Source organism: Phoenix dactylifera, chromosome 11 (genome assembly GCF_009389715.1).
Source record: "Phoenix dactylifera cultivar Barhee BC4 chromosome 11, palm_55x_up_171113_PBpolish2nd_filt_p, whole genome shotgun sequence".
Lineage (NCBI taxonomy): Eukaryota > Viridiplantae > Streptophyta > Magnoliopsida > Arecales > Arecaceae > Phoenix > Phoenix dactylifera.
In genome coordinates this window covers 25,782,836-25,807,402 of record NC_052402.1, presented here as the reverse complement: position 1 = coordinate 25,807,402, position 24,567 = coordinate 25,782,836, and the positions used below count along the sequence as shown (strand labels likewise).

Genomic DNA, 24,567 nt, shown 5'->3' with positions numbered 1-24,567 from the left:
ATAGCTTTACTGGTCATAAACAGAGGATAAATTACATGCATTTCAGGTTGCCAAATAGTCTGAATCGTCTGCTGCCTGATGCTGTTGTGGATGATTCAAATGCCACGAGCCACATGCCTGTCCACGGGAGACCCCAAGCTAGCCGTAAATGAACATGGTCCATTTCAACGCACAGCCGTGGACGCAGTTTTCCAACGCACAAAAATATCACGTGCTCAACGTGGAGGGCACGTTAACGCCGTCACTTTCCGCACCACGTTTCTGAAGGCCAAATTCCCCAGCGCCATTGACGCTGACAAACGAAGACCCGCAAGCGGCGGCGGTGTGCTTACCGCCCTCCGCCGGTAATGGTATACAGTTGCGTGCGCGGCAGCCCATATGGCTCATAGCTGCAGGAGTGTAGTGTAATTTTCTTGCCGTTGGGATCACTCCTAATAGTCGCTGTGGTCGGTGTATGATTTGGTTGGCTTGTCGCAATGTGTCTCAAAGTTCATTCCACCTGCTGTTTTGGCTTGATGAATGAAATTGTTGAGATGACCAAGCATGGTTCCATGATATTTTTTTTAAAAAAAACTTAATTTAATGAATATGTATGTGGATGAGGATTTAGGCTTCAACTCACTAAAAAATTTCGCTTCGTGTGCTTTGACATATTATTGCAGGAGCATCTTATTTCCTGTTGTTAGTTTGTAACATTTGTGCAAGAGAAATCAGTGAGATCTAGGCTAAGCTACAACTAGTTCTAACCTAAATTGATTTTGTGTTTGTAGGTTGGACCTGAATTCTACCAATTATTGGCAATTCGGACCACGTAAAATTCCCTCACATATGTATCAAAAAAAAAAAAAAATCCTTATCGTGTAAGGACAGAGCTATGTCTATCTTTAAGAAGAAATATTAGAATTTTCCAACTAAATCTAATCAAGCTTGTTTAAATTTGAGTTTTCATAGCAAGCTTATGCTTCCATATCATTTGTCTTAATTTTCAAAAATAATATAGCATTTCTATAAGTAAACATATATCCTGTATCACCAATGCTTGTGAATTAAACATGTAATCTTGAGTTAGTTATTTAGTCCACCATAGCAACCTAAACTAGTATGACCAGCTTATCATAGACATAGATATATACATATATACACACACATACTAAATAAAAGCTCTACTTGTGTAGATATATCCATTCACCATGTGCATAGTTATATTAATAATGTTATCAATAAAACTCTTTATTTCGGATAATAGGTGCAGCTCTTATTTAATATGGTTCTTTATCAAAATATAACAATATAATATCATTAATAAAAATATTATCAGCTTAGTAAATTGTATTAAATAAAGATTCCATTAGTACTACGAAATCAATATAGAAATTAATAATATTATCCATAACCATATTTGTTTAATATCTGTTGATGTATACTTAATATATATTTATTAAACAAAATTTTATTATTCTGACTAAATTGATCTTGTGCAGAGCTCTCCATTCGCCACATGGATACCTATATTAATAATGCTATTAACAAAATACTTTATTTCGGATAATAAGTATGGCTCTTATTTAATACTTTTCTTTATCATAATATAATAACAAAATATCATTTATAAGAAGATTATTAGCTTATTAAATTCTATTAACTATAAATTTCATTAGTACTACAAAATTGATATAAAAATTAATGATATTATCAATAACCATATTTTCCTAATATATACTGATGTATGCTTAATATATACTTACCAAACAAAGAATTCATTAGTGGGACTGAATTAATATAGAAATTAATGATATTATTGATAACCATATTTGCTCAATATATGCTGATATTAATGAAAGATATTTTTCATTAGTATTGTACCTTTCAAATGTCCCACACAGATCATTAGATTAAAAGTGATAATTTATTAATCTCTAATATATTTTTCTGAACATGATCTTACTTAAAAGTGAAAGGGCAATCACTATTGACCTCGCTATAGCATGCACGCGCGTATGTGCTCCCACACACGCACGCACCTGCACATACACACATGTGCGTGCTTACGCAGGCACGGGTGCGTGGGTGTGCACACACGCATGCACGCGCGTGCGCGCACACAGAGAGATATATATATAACTATTGGAAGTCACTTTTCTAGGTCCAAGAACGAGAGATATTTACCACAAAACGACCCACACACACACATATACAGAGATATATATAACTATTGGAAGTCAATTTTCTAGGTCCAAGAATGAGAGATATTTACCACAAAACGACCCATGGACCTGATGACTTTATAGTAGGCTCCGAAGACACGTGCTTTGAAAATTGAAATGATCCAACCAGGCAACTAAAAGCCGAAATCCACGGATCTAAAGCAGACCTAGGTCTGGTTGAGACTAGCCTTCTAAACTGCTTTCGAATGTTGGAAAACCCATGAATAAATTATGGTTATTAGGATATCTGGTCAAACGTCACCGTTATATAGACGATTATGTTTAACGGTCAACGTCACTTTAGCCAGCTATTTTAACGGGGGAGATGAATTAACTTTAACCACTTTAACTCTTCCGCTCTCCTAATTTTGCAATCTATTTTACCTGCTCTTTCTTCTAAATTATTTTTCTGTTGTTAATTTTTTTATCTTTATAGTTTAAAAAGCTCTTGACCATTGAAGCCATGCTTTTTTCAGTGAAATAGGATTTTACCATCACAGCCAAAAAGGCTTGTTAAGTGAGCAGCAGCCTAACAACAATTTTTCCAAGTTAATCAATGAGTGATGGCTTTATTTGGTTAAAGTAATCTACCCTTGGTTAGCTATCTGATGTCCAAATGTAGACTTGGTGTATACTTTTATTTATGATATGTTTGGTTGCTCATATGTTTGGCTGCTGCTTGTTAAGTGAGCGGCAGCCTAACAACAATTTTTTCCAAGTTAATCAATGAGTGATGGGTTTATTTGATTAAAGTTATCTGCCCTTGGTTAGCTATCTGATGTCCAAATGCAGCCTTTGTGTATACTTTTATTTATGATATATTTGGTTGCTTGTAAGTGGAGAAAACTAGGTTTGGAAATACAAGAAATAATTTCTATGAGTGGAGAGTGAAGTCATTTAGTGAAGTGACTTCCTACCCATCCAATGATGGACAACCAAATCCTATTTATTCACTTCATAGCTCGAGTCCGATCGGATTGGTTTGGATCTATTTGAAAAATAAGCTACAAGTTTTTCCCTTTTCTTCCTTCAAATTTATGCTATTTAGTATTCTGAGATAAAATGCTAATTTGTTCGGGTCGAGTTAATAGTTGAGCCTAAAGATCAACTTAATAGCTCCTTAAAAGATTTTTTTATTTTAGAGTTATGATTATAATCTATTTCATATTTAATGAAAAAAAACTTTGATGATGATGATGAATCTATTTGCAGGTTTGGAATTAGTGCAACTCTATTAAGACCGTCATAACAATATAATGTCCATTTGAAAGGGGGACCTTTACATTATATCAGCATTAAAAGGAATTTAAATTACAATTGTATTTGATTGTTATTTTTTTATAATTAATCCTATATAACGAGAATAATGATCATTATTTAATAGTTTGTTGATACTAGATATAATTTGTTCTTTAGTAAACAATGATTTTTGCAAATAAAACTGTTATTTTTTCTTTTACTAATCATCATGCTCCATCATAAAGATAAATAATAACCATCATAATTACAGCATCCATTAATTATTTAGTCTTAACAATCCCATTCACATGGACATGAATTATCACTACTGTTATCATTATTATATTAGTCAATAATGCAATTGAACCTTGGTTAGTCCAAGCTTGTGATTGAAACCAAAACCACAAGTCATAGAACTCGATCATAATTAAGTTAGGTAGGATTTCATTATGATCTCCACTATTAATTTCTCTGCAAATATTATTGGACCGATCCTGTTAAGAAAAAGTTTGCTTGAATCACAGCCTAACTAACTCAAAAAATAATATGAAAAATTAGAAAAATATATATGTGGGCTAGTTGGCAACCAAGATAGCCATAAATCTATCATTTTTCACAAACAAGGGGAGAAAAACAAAGGAAAACGTGGTAGGACCACATGGGATCCAACCGGAGGAGGAAAAGATCAAGTCGCACCGCGCCCATCCCCCGGCCCAATCGCGCCCCGCGCCGACTAGAAGAATTTCGCCGCACGCGAAACGCGAGTTCCACGTGTTTTGAACCCCACCACCACCTTTCCCTCCTCTCTCTCCCCGGTTCATATAAAGCCGAGTCCCTTGCTCCCTCTTTCTCCATCCCTCCTGTCGACCTGCTTCTAATGTCCAGAATTGAATTGTAGCAAGAAAGAATTACGAAGAAAGATTCGAGTCGTGAGAGAAGAAGGAGACTGTAAAAATGGTCGGGAAAGGTTTTGATCCGGAGCTGCGTCTCAGCCTTGGCAGCAGCAGCCAAGATTGGTCTTCTGCTGAATCCAGCAGGTATATACTGTGATCGAAATGCAAAGACAACCATCTATTTGAATCTCTTGCTTTTTTTTCTCCCCATGATTCTATTAATTTCTAATGAAGTTTTTTGAATTATGAAGGACTGATGGATCGTCGGCAAACTCGGAACAAAACCAGCAGCGGCATCAGCAGCAGCAGCAGCAGCAGATTACCATCTTTTACAATGGTCAGCTTTGTGTCTCCGACGTCACAGAGTTTCAGGTTGGCCATCTTTCTTGATCTCTCTTTTAAGCCATTCCTTTTGCTGTAATTCTACAGGGATCCTTCTAAGTGATCACCATTAGCACTTTTCTTTAGAGCTCTACGTTAGTCACATATTATCCACCAATTCTTCTTTTCTTGATTCATTTAGTGTATTGCAGGCAATTCCTTGTGTTCTCCCTTATTCTTGAATCTAGATTACATAAGAATTTTTTTTTTCCTTTTCAAAACATAAGAGAAAAAAAAATGATCGTATGAGAGCAAACAGTAGGTCAGTCGGAGGGGGGAAGGTGGTGGTTGTGGGAATGGACTTGGTCCAAGTGGTCCGGGCGCTGTATCGTTTTCTATAACGTGGTTCTCTTGCAGCCACTCTCTTTCTTCTCTTTGGGTTCTTTAATTTGATTCAACCCAAAGCTTAGCTTTTTTGACCAAGCATACAAGTCAAAGATACGGAGCCACCCTACCTCATCCTCATTTTTCTTGCGTGTTCTCAATCCCTTGTAGCAGCCGCGTAGAAAGAGTGATATTGAAAACCAACTAATTATCTCTTTCTTTATTTTATTTTTTTAAAACAAAATATATATTAATTATCCTTTTATCTTTAATTGGGAACAGGCAAGAGCCATAATATCTATGGCCAAGCAAGAGATGGATGACAGGATGAACAAGCACCATCACCAGCACCAGCAGCACCAATTTCAACAAAAGCATCACAACAAGTCGACTCCACCTCAACCTCCGGCATCCTCTTCTCAGGCCATGCCGGAGGTTCTTAACCAAGGGCTCTCGATGAAAAAATCGTTGCAACGGTTTCTTCAGAAAAGGAAGACAAGAATAAATGCTCTCTCTCCTTACAACAACAAACATGGGCTATTACTTTTTCCGACATCGTAGATTGTATGCTTTAGCCCTTTTTTTGTAATTTCTCTCCTCCTAGGAAAAGTTCTATGTGATTGATTTTGGTTTCATGTATCTAAATATTCTTGAGTGAGAAACAGTATACTTCTTTTATAACATTTCATGAAGGTTATTTTCATCATTTCCAACATTATATGGTTGAATTATCAAGATCTTGGATTTCTAAGAAGTCCTTTGGCATGAGTAAAGAGCCAACTATCACCTGGAACCTTTTCAAATGAAAAGTTTAGCCTAAATATAAATATCAAAAGAAAAATATGCAAAGTGGCAAAATGCTATATTTTAAAATTTAGAAGGTGTTACTCTTCATAGAAAGCAATTACATTTTATAGTCAATTGAGAGCAGAACTTTGCAAGAGTGCAGCAACCTCTTCTGGGAACCACAAGTATCAGAGTAATTGCTGATGCATTTAAGGAAACATCTTAATTAACTAATACAATTAGAAAATTAGTGGTTTTTTTACCTCTATGCAAAAATTAAAGCATGAAATACAATTTCGCATACCTTCCATCATACCAAACAATCGTCATTGTGTAGGTATGAAATGTTTTTCCCTAAAAGAAGATATAATTATTTAGAGTTAAAAATGAAAAATAGAAAATGAGAGTTGCAGTCATGCTATCACAAACTAGATTAATTTTAGGGAGAGAAGCCTTTAAAGATAACTATCATCAACAATTACACTCGAGTTCACGTGGATGAACAGATGGCAAAGTGGATTTACCCTAGTTAAGATAGTTTTATTTTGACCTCAATATTATCAAATAAAAGGATGGTGTTCAAATCCCAATTGAAAAGGGAACATGTTGAATCAAATGACATAAATCATTACAATTTCAGGGTATGTTATGCTTGTAGCTAAATAATTTCTTTACGTATTGTAAGACATTGGAATGAGTTGCTCATCATTTTGGGAAGTTAAAACTAAGGCTTACAACATATGAAGAAAGTCTGTATTAATTTTGAATTAGCTATCATACACTCAATGTCTAGGTGAAGGTCATTAGCTATCAACTCGAGATCAATGGAATATATGGTGTGATGTATATTTCATGTTCTATATTAATGCAAAAGCTTCATGTGATTTGTATGAACTAAACAAAGGGAAGTCGAAAACAACAGCAGTTCTTTTGTGCTAAAGCGACAAAAACATCATATCTACAATCCTGTGCATGAAATTATTAGATATTGACTCGGATAAATAGTTGGTGTGTTTTATACTTCATGTTCTACAACTGAAAAAGTTCATGCGATTTTACCAAAAAAAAAAAATGTTCATGCGATTTTTATGCACAAAAGGGAATGACATATTGTACTGCAGCTTCTCTCGCGCTCTCTCTCGTGTGTTAATCAATGAATCGACGTTACTTAGCATAATGTACCACCTTAATTTAATTAATTTTGTTAAACTACAAGTCTTGTCATATAGTTTTGTGGCCGCATCAAAAACAACCACTCATCAGCTAAGATTTTATTCCTCTGTTGAAATCCACTGCTCTAAGATTTTATTTCAATATGTAAAGCCTCCAATTTAGTGTCTTCTTTAATGTAAATATGTCGTGGTCCTTAATTTCATCCGTTCTGACCTCCCTTTCATTTTATTAAAAAAAAAAGAGCTGTCCTCCTATCTTTTTCTTTTTTGATAAATTAGATAAATTAAATCAAACAAGTATAAGTACATTTGTGTGAATGAGCAAATAAAATATCTAGCAATGACATAGGGAGATGAGATCTAGAATCCTATAACATGTATGATTGGCCACATAAAACGTCATTCAATAAGCTGCACTATTGACCTCTCTCTCTCTCTCTCTCTATCTCTCTCTCTCTCTCTCTCTCTCTCTCTATATATATATATATATATATATATATGAAAAGCTTCAAATACAAAAAATGAACGCAAGAATTGCCAACAGTCCAAGAGAATAGGATGAAATATTGTATCAGCAAATAATGGATCAGAAAGCCATCGAATAATTGTCTGAAAATATCCTTCTAATCAAATATTAATCCTCCACAATATTTGAATAGCATAAATTAGCTCTTCCTATGGAACACGCAATTCCACCATTAGAATTGTTAGGTTGTAAATCCTAATACCACCTGCAGCTACCACCTGCAGCTACAAAAGTCCCACTAGCATTTCTAATGATAAAATCGGCTCCACTAAAAGCAGCTCCCTTCTAAACACTAGCATCAAAGTTGACGCTGAGAAAATAGGGGATAGTGGCTCCTAAGTAAAATAAGAAATATATAAGGACACAGAAACTGCCTGAGAACAGCCACAGATTGCTCCTACTATCAAAGAGCCCTTTGGAAAAGTACTAAGGAGAAATTTCTGTGGTTGTACAGAAGATTGTAGTTGTCCTCCATCGTCGAGAAATTATTATATATACACCGTCTAATGTGAATTATGGTAATTGGCTCAAGGAAAGTAGACCACTTTTGTCGTACATACCTACTTCTTTTTAAAAGAAAATTTCTCTGTCATTGTTCTAAAATTCAACGAATGTGAGCAAGGAATTGCATATCAAGCATATCTTGTTGGTTGGTGGGACACCAGGAAAGATTCAGAGTTCCAGTTGTCCTTGTGGACTTTTGATTTTAAATAATCTTATGGGCGGCAGAAGGAGGTAGCCTAACTCAAATTTAAAAATCCTCCGGTTGGGGCCTGGTCTGGATACAAGTGGTAGAATGTCTGACTGCTAGGTTTTTTTATGGGTCCCAAAATGGCATACATTGCTTTGAACCTCCCATGGAGTCTTCTTCCATTTGAGCAGCCATCTTTTTGAGTTGTTGGATATTTTATTCTTTTTCTTGTTCTTGAGCTCAATTAGGCTGGTACAGGATAGTCCAACCTGACCACTCGTAACTTGTGTAGGTACTAGGTAAGCACCCATAGACCCAATTGACACAAGGATTATGCCCTCAATGAGTTGTTTATTGGCTCTCAAGTTTTCAGATGGGCAATTAGGACCTCATAACATTCCTTTGGTTGGGGATCAAACTTCCCTCCTCCTCTCTGCAGATCACTGTAGTTGGAAACATATATTATGGATTTTAAACTAGGCTAAGTAACCAATCTAATCACCCCACCCTAGCTTGCGGTGCTTGAGATAGTTTGAAGATTAAATTTCGATTTATGTAGGTCAGGTCATACGAATAGGGATTTTCTTTTTCTTTTTTTCGACTTGGGTGTTGGCTTTGAATGCAAAGAATGTGTTCAGAGATACGATGTCGATGATTGAATTCACTTATGTTGATTCATTTCAAAGTTCAAATGAAATAGAAGATGAATTTTCCAAATTTTCTTCTTTTTTTCTGAAAAAAAACTTTTTATCGTTTAATCATTATTATTTGCAGTTATTGTCCTGTTGGTTCTTCATTTAAAGATTCCTATCAGTTTTCAAATTAACTCAACTAAAATTGTAGATCAACTACCTGCATCACTTGTTACAGTGAGGTAAATAAATGCTGTTAGTACCTTCTCAGGTAGATCTTGAAAGGGAAAAAAAAAAATCTCTAAGTCATGAAGCATTTCAGGAAATTAAGGATGAGTCTGTCATATGCTCGCTCATGCTAGTGAGACAGGGCGTGACAAATTGTGATGTCTATCTCGTGGCTGACTTAGAGAGAAAGGAATAATCAAATCTTCAACTCCAAAAGTTGTTCTACTTTGGCTAGTACTAATAATGTCAAAAGATACTGGCTTGAATCTCTTCATTATATTCTTCTAAGAGAGCTAGTAGCTTATTGTCGGTGAAAAAAATATTTGTTTCACTTAGCACATTCTATGTATTTGTCATTCTCATCTTTTTCCCCAAAAAATCTCAGTCGTGTTCAGAATTTGACCCGTGCAATTATATCTTGGTAAAAGTCCAGCTAAATGAAAATATAGTCATATTGAGGGGGCAAGAAGTCTCCTTTTCCATCTGCAACACATGTACCAAGATATAATGAAGAGATCAAAATCTAGGCATCATGGCAGCCCAATGTCAAGGCCACTGCCTCTTTGCAACATAGCTAATTTATTTGATGTCTTTTTTTTTTGTAGTTAGCTTGAGCATGAAGCCTGCATAAAAAAATATTAACAAAACAAGAATCACATTTTAGAGTGCATTTCTGGTCTAAGGCAAATATCATCACATGCATAACTTCAGACTTTTACTAAGGGCAACACCCCATATGATTTTTGTCATGTAGACTAGATATGGAAGTGGTGTGGCAAAGTCCTACTTTAATTCCTAGACCGACTTCATCTAAACTCAATTATGTATTGAACTACTGAAAAGGTTGAGTATTTAGGGTGCCAATCAGGCAAGTAGATAATATCATAATGGATTTGGCATAGATAACATAGGATACCTATTGTTTTTTCATTTTGTACAAGTTAGATAAAACAATGGCTAGAAGCCAAGCAATATGTTGGAACAGTGGTCCTCGCCAATGCAATTTTTTAGCTGGACATTTGCATCACACATTTTACCATTTACTGTACATCATTCCACTAATGCCCTTTGACAACTCTAGTACCAGGCTTTAAGTGGACAACCTTTAAAACCCAGTCTACTTGACCGGCCCAGATGATTCGGCCTAGATGAAAAGATGAAAACAAAAAAAGAATTTTTGGACGCACATGCGAGAAAGAAAGAGGACTCCCGGTGGGAGTCTCTTCCTTCCTTGTTCATCGGACAAAATCCAACTCTAGGCCGAATTCTGGTGATGACCACTATTTAGAGCCCCTCCCCGATCCCTCTATCACCCGAAGATCTAACCTTAATCAGAGCTTATCGCCGAACGATTTCTTCGAATCCTTTTCCGAACGCCAATTGCCATTGCCACTACCAATCATCGCCGGAAGCAAGGTAAGAACCCGACAACCTTTGATGAACTCCTCTTCTCTTCCTTTTGAACTTTTTGGAGCCCTAATTCCAACCCGTGATTGCCAGTTGGATGAGAAGGGCAAAGCCCTATTTTCCCCTATTTTTGGAAGTCTGGCTATTCTTTTTTTTCTAACTGTTGTTTGTCGTCGACGCTCGTTGTCGAAGTCTTCTCTCGATTCCCTACAGCAATTGGAAGCCATGGCGGAGTTTCAGCCACTGAGATGTTTGGTTTCCACTGCTTAAGAGATGAAAACCCCTATTTTGGGTGATTTTGTGCCACCAATCACCGCCGGCCCCTTGTTGGCCGACTATGGATCCTCTGAACCCTAGGCACCAACCTAAAGAGAGAGAAGCTCTATTCTCTCCTCTCCCCTTTCTCTCTTTTTTCCTTCCTTTCTCTCATTTTTTCTCTCTACCTAGGTTTTGTCTTTCTACTCTCTCTAAAGGTGCTAGATCCAGTAAGGGACTCCTCTCAGTGATTTTGGATCGATCTTCGTGAAAGGCCCTGATCTATGGTCGTCGGACGGTATGCCAACCCCCACCTTAGCCTTTCCTAGATATTGTTAAATTTGGTCACTTCCGATTTCTATTGATTGTATCTTAGTCCGAGCATGATCAGGTAAATTTCACTTCGATTGGACCGATCAAGGTGTCGGGCACTCCCGCATGGTCAGTCCTATGAGGAAGTTAGAATTTAGAATTTTTATTTTTAAAATAGTCATGATATAATTCTAATGAAAATCTAATTTTTAAATATCATGATTTGAGAAAAAAATTTGAAATTGATTGGATCTATAGTTTGGTTTTGCTTGCAAGGTAAGTGATATTTCAATTTTTCTAAATTTATCCATAATTATAAAATTATTATATTAATAACTTTTGAATCGTATTACTCATGATGCATGAATTTGATGAGCGGTATTTTATTATTGAATACATTTTATTTTGAAATATTATGATGATATATGATCTTGTTATGGATATGATTGATCAATTTTGATACATTTTTAGTATTTTTATTGAATCAGAATATAAAATTCTAAAGCTATTTGAATTTTGACATGGCTATGTCCCCGCCAATAGAGACTAATACGTTAGCACTTAATTTATCCTGAAGATTATATTACATGAAAAAACTACAAGTAGATGTATGATCCTCAAGGATTTTGCTGCAAGATGATGTGCAGTACATTGCAAGATGAATTGAATATTAGAAAGAATTAGAATCCGTGAACAAAAAAATTAATTTTTAAGAAAGCTTGATTCATATGATAGTACTACATATGTGCTTATTTTTTGCAAATTATTATTTATTTAATTGTCCGATTTACCATTGCTTACTGAGCTATCTAGTTCATTATACGATTTCTAATTCTTTCATAGATTCGAAGAATTAACCTGATCCGAAGTTCGTTATGGGAGAATGACTAGTAGAATTTTGACAAACATTACCTTAGATTAGGATTTATTTAAGTTGATACAATAATTTAGAAAATTGTTGGTATTGTGAGATATTTATTTTTTTTGAAATTAGTAATTTAAGATAAAGTTTGAACATTATTATTTAAAATTTATGTTGGTGCTTGTTTACAATATCATGTTGAGATGCCTGGGGAGAGCTCCCATGAGTATGTGATGGTTGATGCAACCCCTGACTTGCAAACTCCGGTTGGGGTGTGACACAACCAGTCTATTGTAAGGTTTTCAACGAGCAAATTTTGTTAGAACAGAATAAAGCTTTCACAACTGGACTGTGAACATAATAAAGAAGCAGAATATTAGCAAGCCATCTCACTGGCATCTTGTAGGTATTCCAGTAAGCTGATTCAAATTCCAAAATTTGAAATTTATGCTAAGGTGAATAAGTATCTGATAACAAAAATATACGGTGGAGGCAGCATTTATGGCAGTAAATGAAAAATATAATCCATCATCATCATCATAACAACTTAAAACTTTTATATAGGATTTCTGAAATCCATTGGAATTTTATCGCCTGGACAAATAGGCTTCTGAAATGAAATTCTCCCGAAAGCAGAGCTTATATGTAGCTCTCTGTTCTTGGAGCTTAAAAAGAAATCCTCCAGGTAATCTATAACCTGGATACAGGACGATGCATGTCTGCCTCAGTTATTATGTGTCTGCGAGTGATTTCTTTGAGCGAGGTGCAACCACTTAATGCCATAGTCAGCTCGAATTCGTCGCGAAGCATTTGAAGCACCTTTCTGACACCAGCCTCGCCTTCAGCAGCCAAAGCAAACACCACAGGCCTTCCAATCTGAAGTCATGAAGTCATGTAAGATACTAGAATGAAATCCAAGCCTTGTGACATGACGAGAACAAAATCAGCAAAAGAAATAACCATCCTAATGCTTAAGTGAATTGGGTATAATGATAATGCAACTAGAAACAACAGTATGGGGAAAAGTACTGAAAGACCAATTCCTATGGTATGTGGTGCTTTCTACCTAGCAATTCCACTTTTACTTACAAATACACCGGAGGCTCCCAAAGCTAAAGCCTTGAATGCATCTGTTCCACGACGAACACCACCATCTAGAAAGACAGGAACTCGGCCTTGTGCAGCTTTGACAACCTGAATATACCACCACTCAAGAGCATCAGTAAGTCAAATATTATTTTAAAATGCCTAATAGGATGTTGATCTGTAGCCACAGGTGACAAACATGAGGGTGCCTCAGAAAAATTCAGCTGATATTGCAAACAAGCACTTCCCATGATATATTTGAAGAATCCAAAAGAATCCAAAACAAGGCTATTCCATCTTACGTGCAAAGAAGCATGCCTTGGTTTGTAGATAAAAAGCTCATTTAGGCTAACAGTGGACCATAAGAGATTTTCACCATTTGATATTATCTAGAGTGGAACAGTCTTTGTTAGACAAAGTGTAAAGCTGGTTTCATAAGTAGATGTACCTCTTCCAGAGCAGTGATGGTAGCAGGGACGTAGTCAAGCTGGCGAGCTCCATGGTTGGACACAATGATACCAGCTGCACCATTTTGTATGGCCAACCTTGCTGGATGTTTTAAAATAAAAGATAATGGTACATGTGGGACATCAGGCCCAGATGAATATGAACTCATTTCAAAAGAACAAAAGAGCAGAATATACAGAAACTGAATTCTTACTATCTTCAGCAGTGAGAACTCCTTTCACTAAAATTGGCATAGTAGTGATTGTCTGCAACCACTTAACATCCTGTCCAGATGCAAAGCAAATAGCCTCAGAAAGGATTGGAAAATTGATGAAAAAAATGCAACATCAGTAACACCGTTATAGAGTGTGTTTATGTTTGTCCGTGCATAGACGTATTGTATGCAGAGAGAGTAGGGAGGGATTTACATTAGCAATATGATGAACAAGGCCCATATAGAGTTCAATGTGGATATATATTCACATGCAAAAACAAATATCTCCGCATGCCAAATGATATTGTATCACATATGAATGCTAAGTACCTACCTTTTTTCTGTAGACTTTACATATATATATATTTTTAAGACGAACATAATCTTAGCCTGCATGTGTGTTTGTATATGTATATATGTATCTATGCATGTCTGTATATGTATGTATATATGAAATCAAAACCAAGTACTTATAGGTATTAAAACATTTGTGCTGACTTTTTAACAAATTCAGCATTCAAAGAGAGTGAGCTTCAAGGAAAAAAGAACGTTATATTAGATTCACATTGTACAATGAAGTAAAAAAATTAACCACAGATATCAGTTGAATTGTTATTCACCAAACAAACAGAGTAAATCAGCATTGGTGCATTACCATGACAGATTTGCATTTCCAAACTGAGAATCAAGTCATGGTCATCTTATATAGGCTAGGCAATTAAATAAACATATATGGAAGTGCTCAGATGTTTGAATTTCAATCCAACAACAAATCCTATCAATCTGCCGGGGATAAAGCAAGTAAAGCAACCTGAACTACTTGCTAAACTGCTTTGACATCAAAAGGTGGTACAGAAAAACTTGATCCTTTTTACAATGGCACCCACCTATTGGCATTGTGGATCGTGGTAAACATCCCAAACCGCTGAGGATAGAATAATAAATTTGTAATTAAGCACAAACCAAATAACTTTGACATACCTTCCAACTTAGTGTTCGATCAATTTGGCTAGCAACATAAGATGCCAGCCCAGAGTCATCGGCCTGCACAACACCACAAACTTATTAGAGAGATTGATACTCAGAGAACTAAAAATGGATAGAGAAATTTAAACTTACCTTGTTCATCTTGCCAAGGTTCAAACCCTCAAAGTTCTTCAGAGTTAAAAATGAAGGCAAGGTGAATCTGTAAAAACAACAAATGAAGAGATTTATCTCTCAAGAGCATAGTAGAATAACATCCATTCAAGATATTCAGACTTTGCAACTAGCATTTGACATGAGCATTCGTCAAGTTGAATCTCACAGCTTCTTTATATTTGTCTGTTCAAGTTGTTTACACCCAAAAAATTAATTGGCCATTGACCAACTTTAGTAAATGGTCAAACATATTAGGCCAATCAAGATTTGATTAATAAAACATGTTCCAGCACTTTTTGCTCATATAAGAGGCCACATATGAGTGTTTTTTTTTTTGTTAAAAACCACATACGAGTGTTTTACGGCTGAAATTACCTTCCTAAAGAAAGATATCAGGATGTAGAACGGTTATTTGCAAGACCAACCATCCAAAAGGGGTTATTTATGTAAGAAACTGCTGGTTACCATCTGAGGAGTTACCAGGACAAGAAACTACCTCCTAAAGGAAGAAATTTCTGAAAATAACTTCCACTCTGCATGATAAGAGGGAAAAAGATCAATTTGCTCTCTCCTATATATTCAACACAACAACACTCTATCAAGTGTTGGTTGCCTACTATCTTACGATTGATGGAGAGCTTGGTCCAATGAACCCTCCTAGAACTCTATGATCCAAAGCCTTTCTTAACAATGAAGGGATCTCATGACCATCAATAGATATGACTCCAATTCTACCTAAAGAGTGAGTGTTCAATCCATTCTCACATGGACATTGAGAGGCCTAGAGCAAACGTTTGACCTACTTCTGCATGGATATCGACGTTCCCATATACTGGAGGTTCAACATGCCAACTTATGGAGGTCAAGGGACCCATAGAGTGGAGGGTCAACCTTTCCACATGGAATTCAAGTAAACCACAAAGTTGGTGGTGGATATCATTCTAATATCAAAGAAGCAGTTCGAGTCTCATCTACAGGCAAAAGACTTCACTTAATCCTGCTTCTTCTATGTAAGGTTTGAGTGACAAAACATGATGTGATTGGAGCAGTGGAGAAGGTACATTCTTCTCCCTCTTTTCATGATTAATTCTTTTATTGCCATTTATGTCGTATCACAAACACTATCAGTTACATTCATTAATTCTTTCACTCATCCTCCTCTTTTGTTTTCTTTATCTCAAGGTCCACAATCTTGATATCAGGAATTGTAATCAAGCTGAACCTTACCAACAATATGTACCGATTGGTACTAGTTCACTATTTTTTGCCCTTTTTGTGTTTTTGTTTTTTTATTTTTAAGTTTTTTTAAGATTTATGGATCTTTATTTTATGATTTGAGGGTGTATTAGTGCCATTGTATTTCATATTGGTCCTAAAAGACCACATAATTGCTTAATGGATGCAATTGTAATAATCAAACATAGATTTATAACTCGGTATGCAGATGCATATCATTGTATGTCCTAGTTTTCATCATCTATGACTTTGTTTCAACCGTTAGCCTTTTTTTAAACTCTTGCTCTTGACTTTTGTCGTCCTCCCCTTACTTTCAACTCTACTATTTTTGCCTGCATTAGATAGATCTACATAGACTACATTATCCGCATATATAGGTGGACGTGACACCTTAAGATCTAGTTATTGTCTTGCTCCTAGGCTTATAATTCCATCTCTCTATTTCTCTCTCTAATTATCATTTCTGATTTACAATCAGCATCTACTAGAAAGGTATTAATCTAATGAAATAGTCTTAGGGTTTTCTTAGGCTTTCAATTTATTTATACAACTACTATTCCCATCAAGAGCTAAAATATTATAGGAGGATTTTAGGTTCCTAGATGATAAAGGCTACGGTTAAGGTGCATGTTATTTTTGGTCATACTGATGTGTGAGAGCTTGCCTTCTCCGAGCACTATTCATGGAAAGTATTTTTATTTATTGATAGTTCAATTAAGCAACACAAAGCTCAGATGGAGGCAAATTCTCTAATTTAAAGGCACGGTATAGGTTATTGAAAAGGTTATGAATGTCAAAAAATATTTTTATTTAAATATTAAATATTGTAGTTGTGTCTTCAATAGTCCCTCTTCTAGATTAACTGAAGAGAAGTTCTTTCACAGAGATCTATATGATCCTTTGTCATTCTCTATAGTTTTGGAAACTAATAATGATCAGGACCATCTCCAATTTTAAATTCTTATTATGAAATTAATGTTGCAGTAAAATATATGAATTTTTTGTCACAAAACCAATTATTCCCTTTATAATTTTCGAAGAAAAGAGATGAGAATGACATCCTATGGCCTTCTCTCTTTTTGGTCAGAGGATGGTCCAAAATGACCCGAAGCAAGCCAAACCAAGTGGTTTCGCTCGCTTCAAAGCAATTCAGGCTAATTCAAACCAGTTACTGAACTAGGAGTTTAAATCGATCCGAGTCTGTACTAGTTCAGTTCAATACATCTCGAACTAGGCAGTTAGGGTTGGTTTGGCAGATCATACTTTATATTAATTACTCAGCAAATGATAAATCCTCTTACTTGAGGCATAGAAAATAACTTAGACACCTTAGGTGATCTTAGTAATGATCGATCAATGAGAGGTAATTTTAAAATGTGAAAATACAAGTTATTGCATTTGGATAACTTTATAAGCATCTTAAGTTATTAAATAATATTTATGCCAATTTCTTCTTGCTTTTCTATGAATCAAGCCACAGATGATATTTTGCATGGGGAACATAAACTAATTTGACCAAGTAAAACCACAAGGGTCTAAGTCCAAAAGCTTTATAGATAATGCACGCATTGATTAGTTCTCCTAACAATCATCCAAGCAGTCAAGATTCTCAAACATATCATCAATTGGTGCTTGTCCTAGTAGTCATGGCTCTTTGCTTAGCAACCAAAGGTTATAGTTAGCAGTCTTGGGTGATGCATCCCCAAGTACTAGGACTTATATAATTACAATGCATTTGGGTCTCCCTCACTTTCTCTCAAAAAAAAAGAAAAAACTTAAATGTATCACAAATATAACCCGGTGGAAGAAATCAAATTGCTAATTAGTATATACCTGTTCTTGATGTCTGCTTCCCTACGCCCAAGTCTTGGAGTATCCACAGTGAGAGCTATTGCCTTGAACCCAGCCCTTTCAGCCCTCCTTACAAGCTGTGCAACTACATTCCTATCTTTGTATACCTAGGAAAACAAGGAATAAATTATGAGAACAAACAAATCCAAAGAAAACTTATAGAAAACATATAATTAGTACTAAGAAACCAAAGTGATAACAAAACAGAAGAAAATATTTACATAGAGCTGGAAGAATCTAATTCCTGGTCCTGTGGAAGCAACCTCCTCGACGCTGGAAGTAGCCCATGATGATAATGTCTACAAAAGAAATAAAGAAAAACCATAACCACTATGTATATTTTTCACGTTGAGATTGGCAAATCAAAATAACAAAAGCATAAGTATGGTTGACATGTAGAAAAACAATGATTTGGTAAAAAATGGTTACTCTTAAAAAATTGAAAAGATTTTTTTGGGGGGGTTGGGGTTGGGGGAGCCTAGAGTGGCACATGGTAAAAATTGCATCTACCAGAGAGCACAAAAGAGCAATGCCTTTGACTTCTAAGAATTTGGCAGCATTCTGGTTTCCTACCGAGCAAAGACATATAGAGGCAGCAAGCTTTTTTATGTACGCATGGTATTTGGCAAGTGAAATAAGCTGGACATGAAACCATGTAAGTCTTATCAAAGGATGATTATTCCTTGATCAACTCTACAGAGGTACTGCAACAAGCTTGGCAGACAGCCATATCAGGATTCATAGACTTCTGTTCAACGGGGATATAATTGGAAGAGTATTGCTATTTCTTTCCATATTATCTCAATTCTTTAATTTAATTAACAAAACCTAACCTACAAGGCAAGGAGCAATGACATGATAAGTTCATACATGACAATCTCTATGCCACAATTAAATTTTCCAAGTTATGAAGGTGCTTCAGCCAGTATAACTTCAAGGGATAAAATATTGCATTCCACCCATTCCCTTCCTTTTAGGATGAAGCGTCTGGATGTTTGTCAAGAAAGGTCTCGAAGCTGATTCTATCAGAATGAAACTACTGAAGCATAAATAGGACTCGAATACATATTTGGGGCTGCTCAGTTGTCTGTGAATTTGTTTAAAAGAGATTACCATAAAACATGAACTTTGTAAAACATGATTTATGCATGACAGTAAGACCTGGTTTTCATAAACCTCATTTTTCAGGTTTTATGACTTTCCAGTTTTGGCAAAACAGGTTTTATAGTAGACAGCCAAAGAACCATTTAGTTTACTCATTCATTTTGATTTTTTATAAACTTGTGTTATTAACAATTTCAACCAAACAGTCTCAAAAAATTCTGAAAGAAGTGATGGCCTGACTATTGAATCTAGAGCTGGGATGTTTATTCAGGAAGGACATTACTTACTTATTTCTCATCATAACCTAATCAAATTTAACATTCATCATAACAACTGAATTATTTGGCAGGGAAGCAGTCCTTTCCTTAACAGGGACAAAATACTTTTGATTAGCCTGCTTGCTTGAGATTGACTCAACTCTATTTCAAGTGTGTACATGACAGAAACTACGTAGATAGAACATGTAGAAATTGGAGAAAGAACTTGTTTTCTTGCCAATGGCAATTTCCATGTGCACTATTCTTGTTTCTTGGTTGGCACGGAGAGAAAGGACAAATGAGTGTTCCAATGATCAAGTACCCATTCTAACAGAATTTTGAATGGAGAGGCATCTAAGCTGTAAAGTTATTCAAGCTAGATGCAAGATATATTTCTCATCACTCTATAATATGTTAAAGCTCCTTAAAGCCAGCCATGCTTTGGTAGTGATTAGGGCTTGTCTTAGCAGCAGAAACTGTTGTTTGTTATCCAATTTCAGCAAAGGCCACATTGTTGTTATTCTTGAAATTCACATTAGCTTCTCCATTAGTGTCACTTCCAAATCATTAAACCATATTACTACAAGAAAATGATGACCAACCATAATGGTGCCAGCTGCTGATGATGCCCTTGCAGTTGCATATTCTCCTGAGGTACAATATCAGACTCAATGTCAGATGCTTTTTCTCAAGAACCAGCCCATGCAAAATACTAAGTACTATGTGAGGTAACTTGTAACATTGTCATAAGTCAACAAACACACACAAGTTAATATTGTATCCTCATTTCTTGAAAAGCAGTAAAAATTAACACAAATATTTTGAAAGCTCATCCATGTTCGAAAAAAGGTAAAATTGATAAATGGAGAAAAAAGAATATCATATCTTGTTTCAAGTTTTTAAATTCTGTGAGGCAGGTTGTCCCGGTTTGAACGTGGGATGCCCTGCTGTCCTGCCCCCTCCCTGGTGTCCATCCAGGTCGAGCATTGGTACCCTTTGTCTCCATCCCCTTCTTCTTTCCTCTCCTTCTTTCTTTCTTTTTCTTCCTTCTTTCCTTTCATCCTTTCTTTTTCTTCCTTCTTTCCTTTCATCCTTACTTTTTCTTCCTTCTTTCCTTTCTTCCTTCTTTCCTATCTTTCTTTCTTCCCTTTTCTTCATTCTTCCTTTCTTTCCCTTCTTCCTTCTTTCTTCCTTTCTTTTTTTCCTTCTCTTCCTTCATATCTTTTTTTTTTTCTTCTTCTTTCTTTCTTTCCTTCCTTTTCTTATCCCTTCCTTACTTTTTATTTTTTTCTTCTTTCCTTCCTTCCTTTCCCTTTTTCTTCTTCTTCCCTTTCTTTCCTCTTTCATTTCTTGCCCATGTGGATGGATTTAGGAATCCCACCCCATCCCAATCCCATTGTCTTACAGGAACAAGATGGGACAGCCAAGATGCCTTCATGCTGCCAAGACTTAAAACTTTGTCCCGTTTTTCAGATTCTAGTATGAGACTGAGAACTTATATCCGACAATTCAGTTTCATTTTGAGCTTAACTGGGCTTAATGAACCCAATGGAGTTGCTACAAATTCCTAAAACTTGACACAAACATGATAGATACAAGGTGAGGGATTCACATACCTTCTGGGTGGGCCATTTTCTGCATGGCAGTGGGAGCAATCATAATTGGCATTGATATCTTGAAACCAAGCACAGTTGTGGTCATATCAATTCTGGACACGTCGATAAGTATGCGTGGTCGAAACCTAGTCCACAGTCAATGAATCAGGTTCAGTAAGATGAAATCTAGTGTACATTGACTAATGATATGAAGTCTTTGAAGCAGCATATGTTGGATCTTTCATATGATACAGAGGGGCATTACATATCTGTATGATTGGAAAGACAACCAAAAGTGAGGAATACAACATGTATGCATACCAGACATGCAGAAAAGGCATCTTGATCTTATCGCAGAAAGAAAAAAAGGCAAAATACAGGGAAACTGTTAGATAACACTAACACCATGTTAAACAGCTAAAACATAATGTGTTCAATGGAAGGCATAGCAACAAAAAACGTCTTAGAGCCTGAAAGTGACAAGTTTGAGAACTATGTACTTAATGAAATTCTTTAATGATATATTCCTTCATACCGCCCTTCTTTCCTGTATATCAGAAAAGATGAAATATATAGAGATATCGAAAGGAGGGGGAAAATATTATTTAGCTTACACTAGCATCATATTAACCAGCTGAAAGATATGAAATTTTAAATACAAGGCAGAGGAGGAGAAAATCTTAATCCTGCAGCTCACAAGATTGTATATTTTCTACAAATCCCTTCCTACAGATATGATCATGCTCATTCTACAGATTTGACATGTGACTTCTGCTTTAAAAAATGAGACATCTTGAAAAAATAATTCTAAATCATGTCAAGCAAAAACTTTTCTCTGGCGAGATGAACTGCTGAACTTGCCATGAGGGTTCTGAAAGAATCTCATTCACATGTACTTGTGATAACTGCATTATGAAAAGGTAAATCTCAAATAATCTAAAGTCTTAGTTGCAGGCAGAAGGGTAAATCTGCATGAAACACGAAAACCTCCCTTCTAAATACAAATAAACAAAAAAGATGCATGTAAGTATTTTAATATGAGTTTGAATCCATCTTACCTAGCAAAATAAAGACCAAAAGTTTTATTATCCATCACCATCAAGCACTGAATGAATCATTTGCTTAAGATATAACAATCTTGACAATTGACACAACCTGTGGCAACCAATACAGTGATCTTTCCAACATAGTGTCAAACAAATGCCAGATTCTGAAAGATCCAACATGGTGTCATTATAAGCTACATCATCAATATAAAAGACTGGCGTTGCTCGCTTCAACGGTACAGGAATCAGTTTGGATCATATTTATCATTAGAAGAAGAGCACAGATTTTGAAATCAAATCAACAAAAGTAAACATCAACAGAAAGGGAACACAGACAATCAACAGAAGAAGCTTACAGAATCCTCGAGAATGCCTCCCTGTTTTCCTTCAAACTCCACTCATCCTCTGCACCAGAGGCATAGTAGTCATAGACCATCTTAGGCAGCTTCTGCCTGGCGATTGCCTGATACTCCGTAACGTTGGTGATCTCCATGCTCATGGTTGCTTATCGCACACCCCCCCTGCAACCCAGACAATCTACAACTCAAAACACATGTAATTTGAGCCTCAAGTCACACATTTCACCTCATAACAACAGAGTGATTCAGCCAGGAAAAGAAGAAATCATATCAAATCTTGCAACCCCACCTCCTAATATCCAGCATCCAATTGATGCTGCTCAACATGGAATAACATGATATTAAACGCAAAATCTGTAAGTAGATTTTTCAGAATGAAAAAGGAAACTAAGCATATATACAAATATCTCATGTATGTGCATACATACATCTAAAATAGATTTAAAAACAATCAAAAGAAGGAAAAAAATCATCACCTTTTGACAAAAACAAGATCAAAAACAAAATCCCAACTAGCTAATCATTGATCAAGTTAAGCTAATAAAAACATGAAAGTAGAGAACGCAATCAAGCGAGGAAAGAAGAACAGCAAAGGAAGAGAAAAGAACCTCAGTTCCTAAGAAGAGAGCGAATGGAGTGAAACCGGAATGGATGGATGTGGTGTGGATCAAAGTCATATATAGGCTGGCGATAAGAGATGGTGATTTGTTCGTTGTACAAAGAGCAGGGCTGGGGGAGGTACACTGGGTCTGTACGTGATGACAAAGGAGGGGTAGTGACGTGCAGGAAATCATCTATTAATTTAAGACAAGAGTGGAGGAAAATAGGGGCTGGTTTTGGATCAGCTTTTCGAGGTGGAAATGAAGAACGGCATCTCCAGCACTTCTTCCTAATCCACAAACGTCATAATTTCATTCACATCCAAAAATTCTTATCCCATTTCCTTTTCTTTTTTTTCTTCTTTCTTTTATCGAATGCCACAACCCAATTCATCGAAGGATAAGAAGAAAACAAACGAAAAAAAAATTATGAAAATCGTGTGCGAGATGACCAAGTATTAATTGGACTATTTTGATGGTGAGAGATGGAGATAATTGGTAAAATTGTATGTGGCGAGGAGAAGTCTAATAGATTTTGAAGTCTTTCTTTTTTCTTTTCTTTTTTCTAAGCGCTGGTTTGAAGGAGTCCTGGTGGAAGAAGACAGAGACTGACCGTGATACGTGTTCGTTCTCAGCTTAACGGGAACCAAAACCAACGAATCTACGAGTTTGACGCACCGAACCATGAAACCAAAGTGTTTGCGCTGCATCACGATTGCCGTCCGCAACTACATCAGGGCTCACGGATATCGTACACGAATCTCAAAGAGAGTCGTCCTTGGAAAAGAGTAGCTGAGCTAATAAGTTGTTAACTGACGGTATTGGAATGGCTTCCAACAAGTTGTGAAGGATCGGGTTTCATCAAACTTTTTTTTCACGCCAAATAATAATTAAAAAAAATTCCACCAATCACAGTGTTGTTTTGCTCTAAGTTGGACGTGGTCCGGAAAAAATAGAAAAGTAGAAAAAAGAACAAAAGACAAAAACAAAGACGTCACCTCATGGTGGCTCTTGGGGAGTGAGATTTTGAAAATTCCAAGTACAAAACTATACGGGATCACAAACAAATAAAAAAAATCACATAATCTCCTATCGTTTGAATATATATAATAAAAAAAAAAAATCAAGGGAAGAATGTTGAATTGGATATTAAAATATAGAGAGAGCAGAACAAATTATAATGAAGAAGAAAATATGATAAATCCTGCATCATTTTATCGTTGACATTTTTTTATTTTAATCCTTGACACCAAAGCTTTTTAATCAATGGAATTAAACCTTCGCAAACTTATGGTTCCCAAATGCTTACATGATACAGGGATGTGGGAAACCCAATCCGTTTATACTTAAATTGATTGACCCTAATCTGACCCAATTAAGTCATCAAGAACCATCTCTTGACTCATATAGGTAGACGGATTTGGATTAGAAATTGCTAGTTTGCTGCTACTGCTTTGGCTGATGAACCTTTGATCATTTAACCGGTCCGGTCAAACACCCAGGCTAAAGTGGAGGTAGATGAAGTGATCGTTCACCATTTTTTTGAGAAAAAAAAAAAGTAATTGATGGCATTTTGTCTGAATTAGTGTTAAACACCAGATTCATCAACTCGTGAATCAGGACAGATTTTTGCAGCATGACACAAATTAGATTGGCAGTATGCAAGGAGTACTCATCTGACTGCAGAAAAAGGTGGCATCTGCAAGACCATTGTCTCAGAA

At 36.0% G+C, this 24,567-nt stretch overlaps 2 protein-coding genes across 3 annotated transcripts; one reads left to right on the top strand and one right to left on the bottom strand.

Moving 5' to 3' along the window:
* Window positions 1–4,285: 4,285 nt before the first annotated feature.
* On the top strand, window positions 4,286–5,750 carry LOC120112472 (protein TIFY 5A-like). The gene is made up of 3 exons (XM_039131976.1): window positions 4,286–4,480; window positions 4,588–4,708; window positions 5,324–5,750. The coding sequence occupies exons 1-3, from the start codon at window positions 4,398–4,400 to the stop codon at window positions 5,600–5,602; spliced, it is 483 nt and encodes a 160-aa protein (XP_038987904.1). The 5' UTR covers window positions 4,286–4,397; the 3' UTR covers window positions 5,603–5,750.
* Window positions 5,751–12,332: 6,582 nt separating this feature from the next.
* LOC103697143 (peroxisomal (S)-2-hydroxy-acid oxidase GLO5-like) lies at window positions 12,333–23,008 on the bottom strand. 2 transcript variants are annotated; one of them, XM_039131974.1, is made up of 12 exons: window positions 22,856–23,008; window positions 22,245–22,407; window positions 20,864–20,988; window positions 19,850–19,896; window positions 18,108–18,185; window positions 17,869–17,993; window positions 14,779–14,845; window positions 14,641–14,703; window positions 13,660–13,729; window positions 13,447–13,547; window positions 13,002–13,106; window positions 12,333–12,788 (listed from the first exon to the last, which is right to left on the bottom strand). In XM_039131974.1, exons 2-12 carry the CDS (start codon window positions 22,385–22,387, stop codon window positions 12,603–12,605), a joined length of 1,110 nt encoding a protein of 369 aa, XP_038987902.1. In that variant the 5' UTR covers window positions 22,388–22,407; window positions 22,856–23,008; the 3' UTR covers window positions 12,333–12,602. The 2 variants fall into 2 exon arrangements, with proteins under 2 accessions (XP_038987902.1, XP_038987903.1); XM_039131975.1 differs by lacking the exons at window positions 22,245–22,407; window positions 22,856–23,008 and adding an exon at window positions 21,901–22,222.
* Window positions 23,009–24,567: the final 1,559 nt, after the last annotated feature.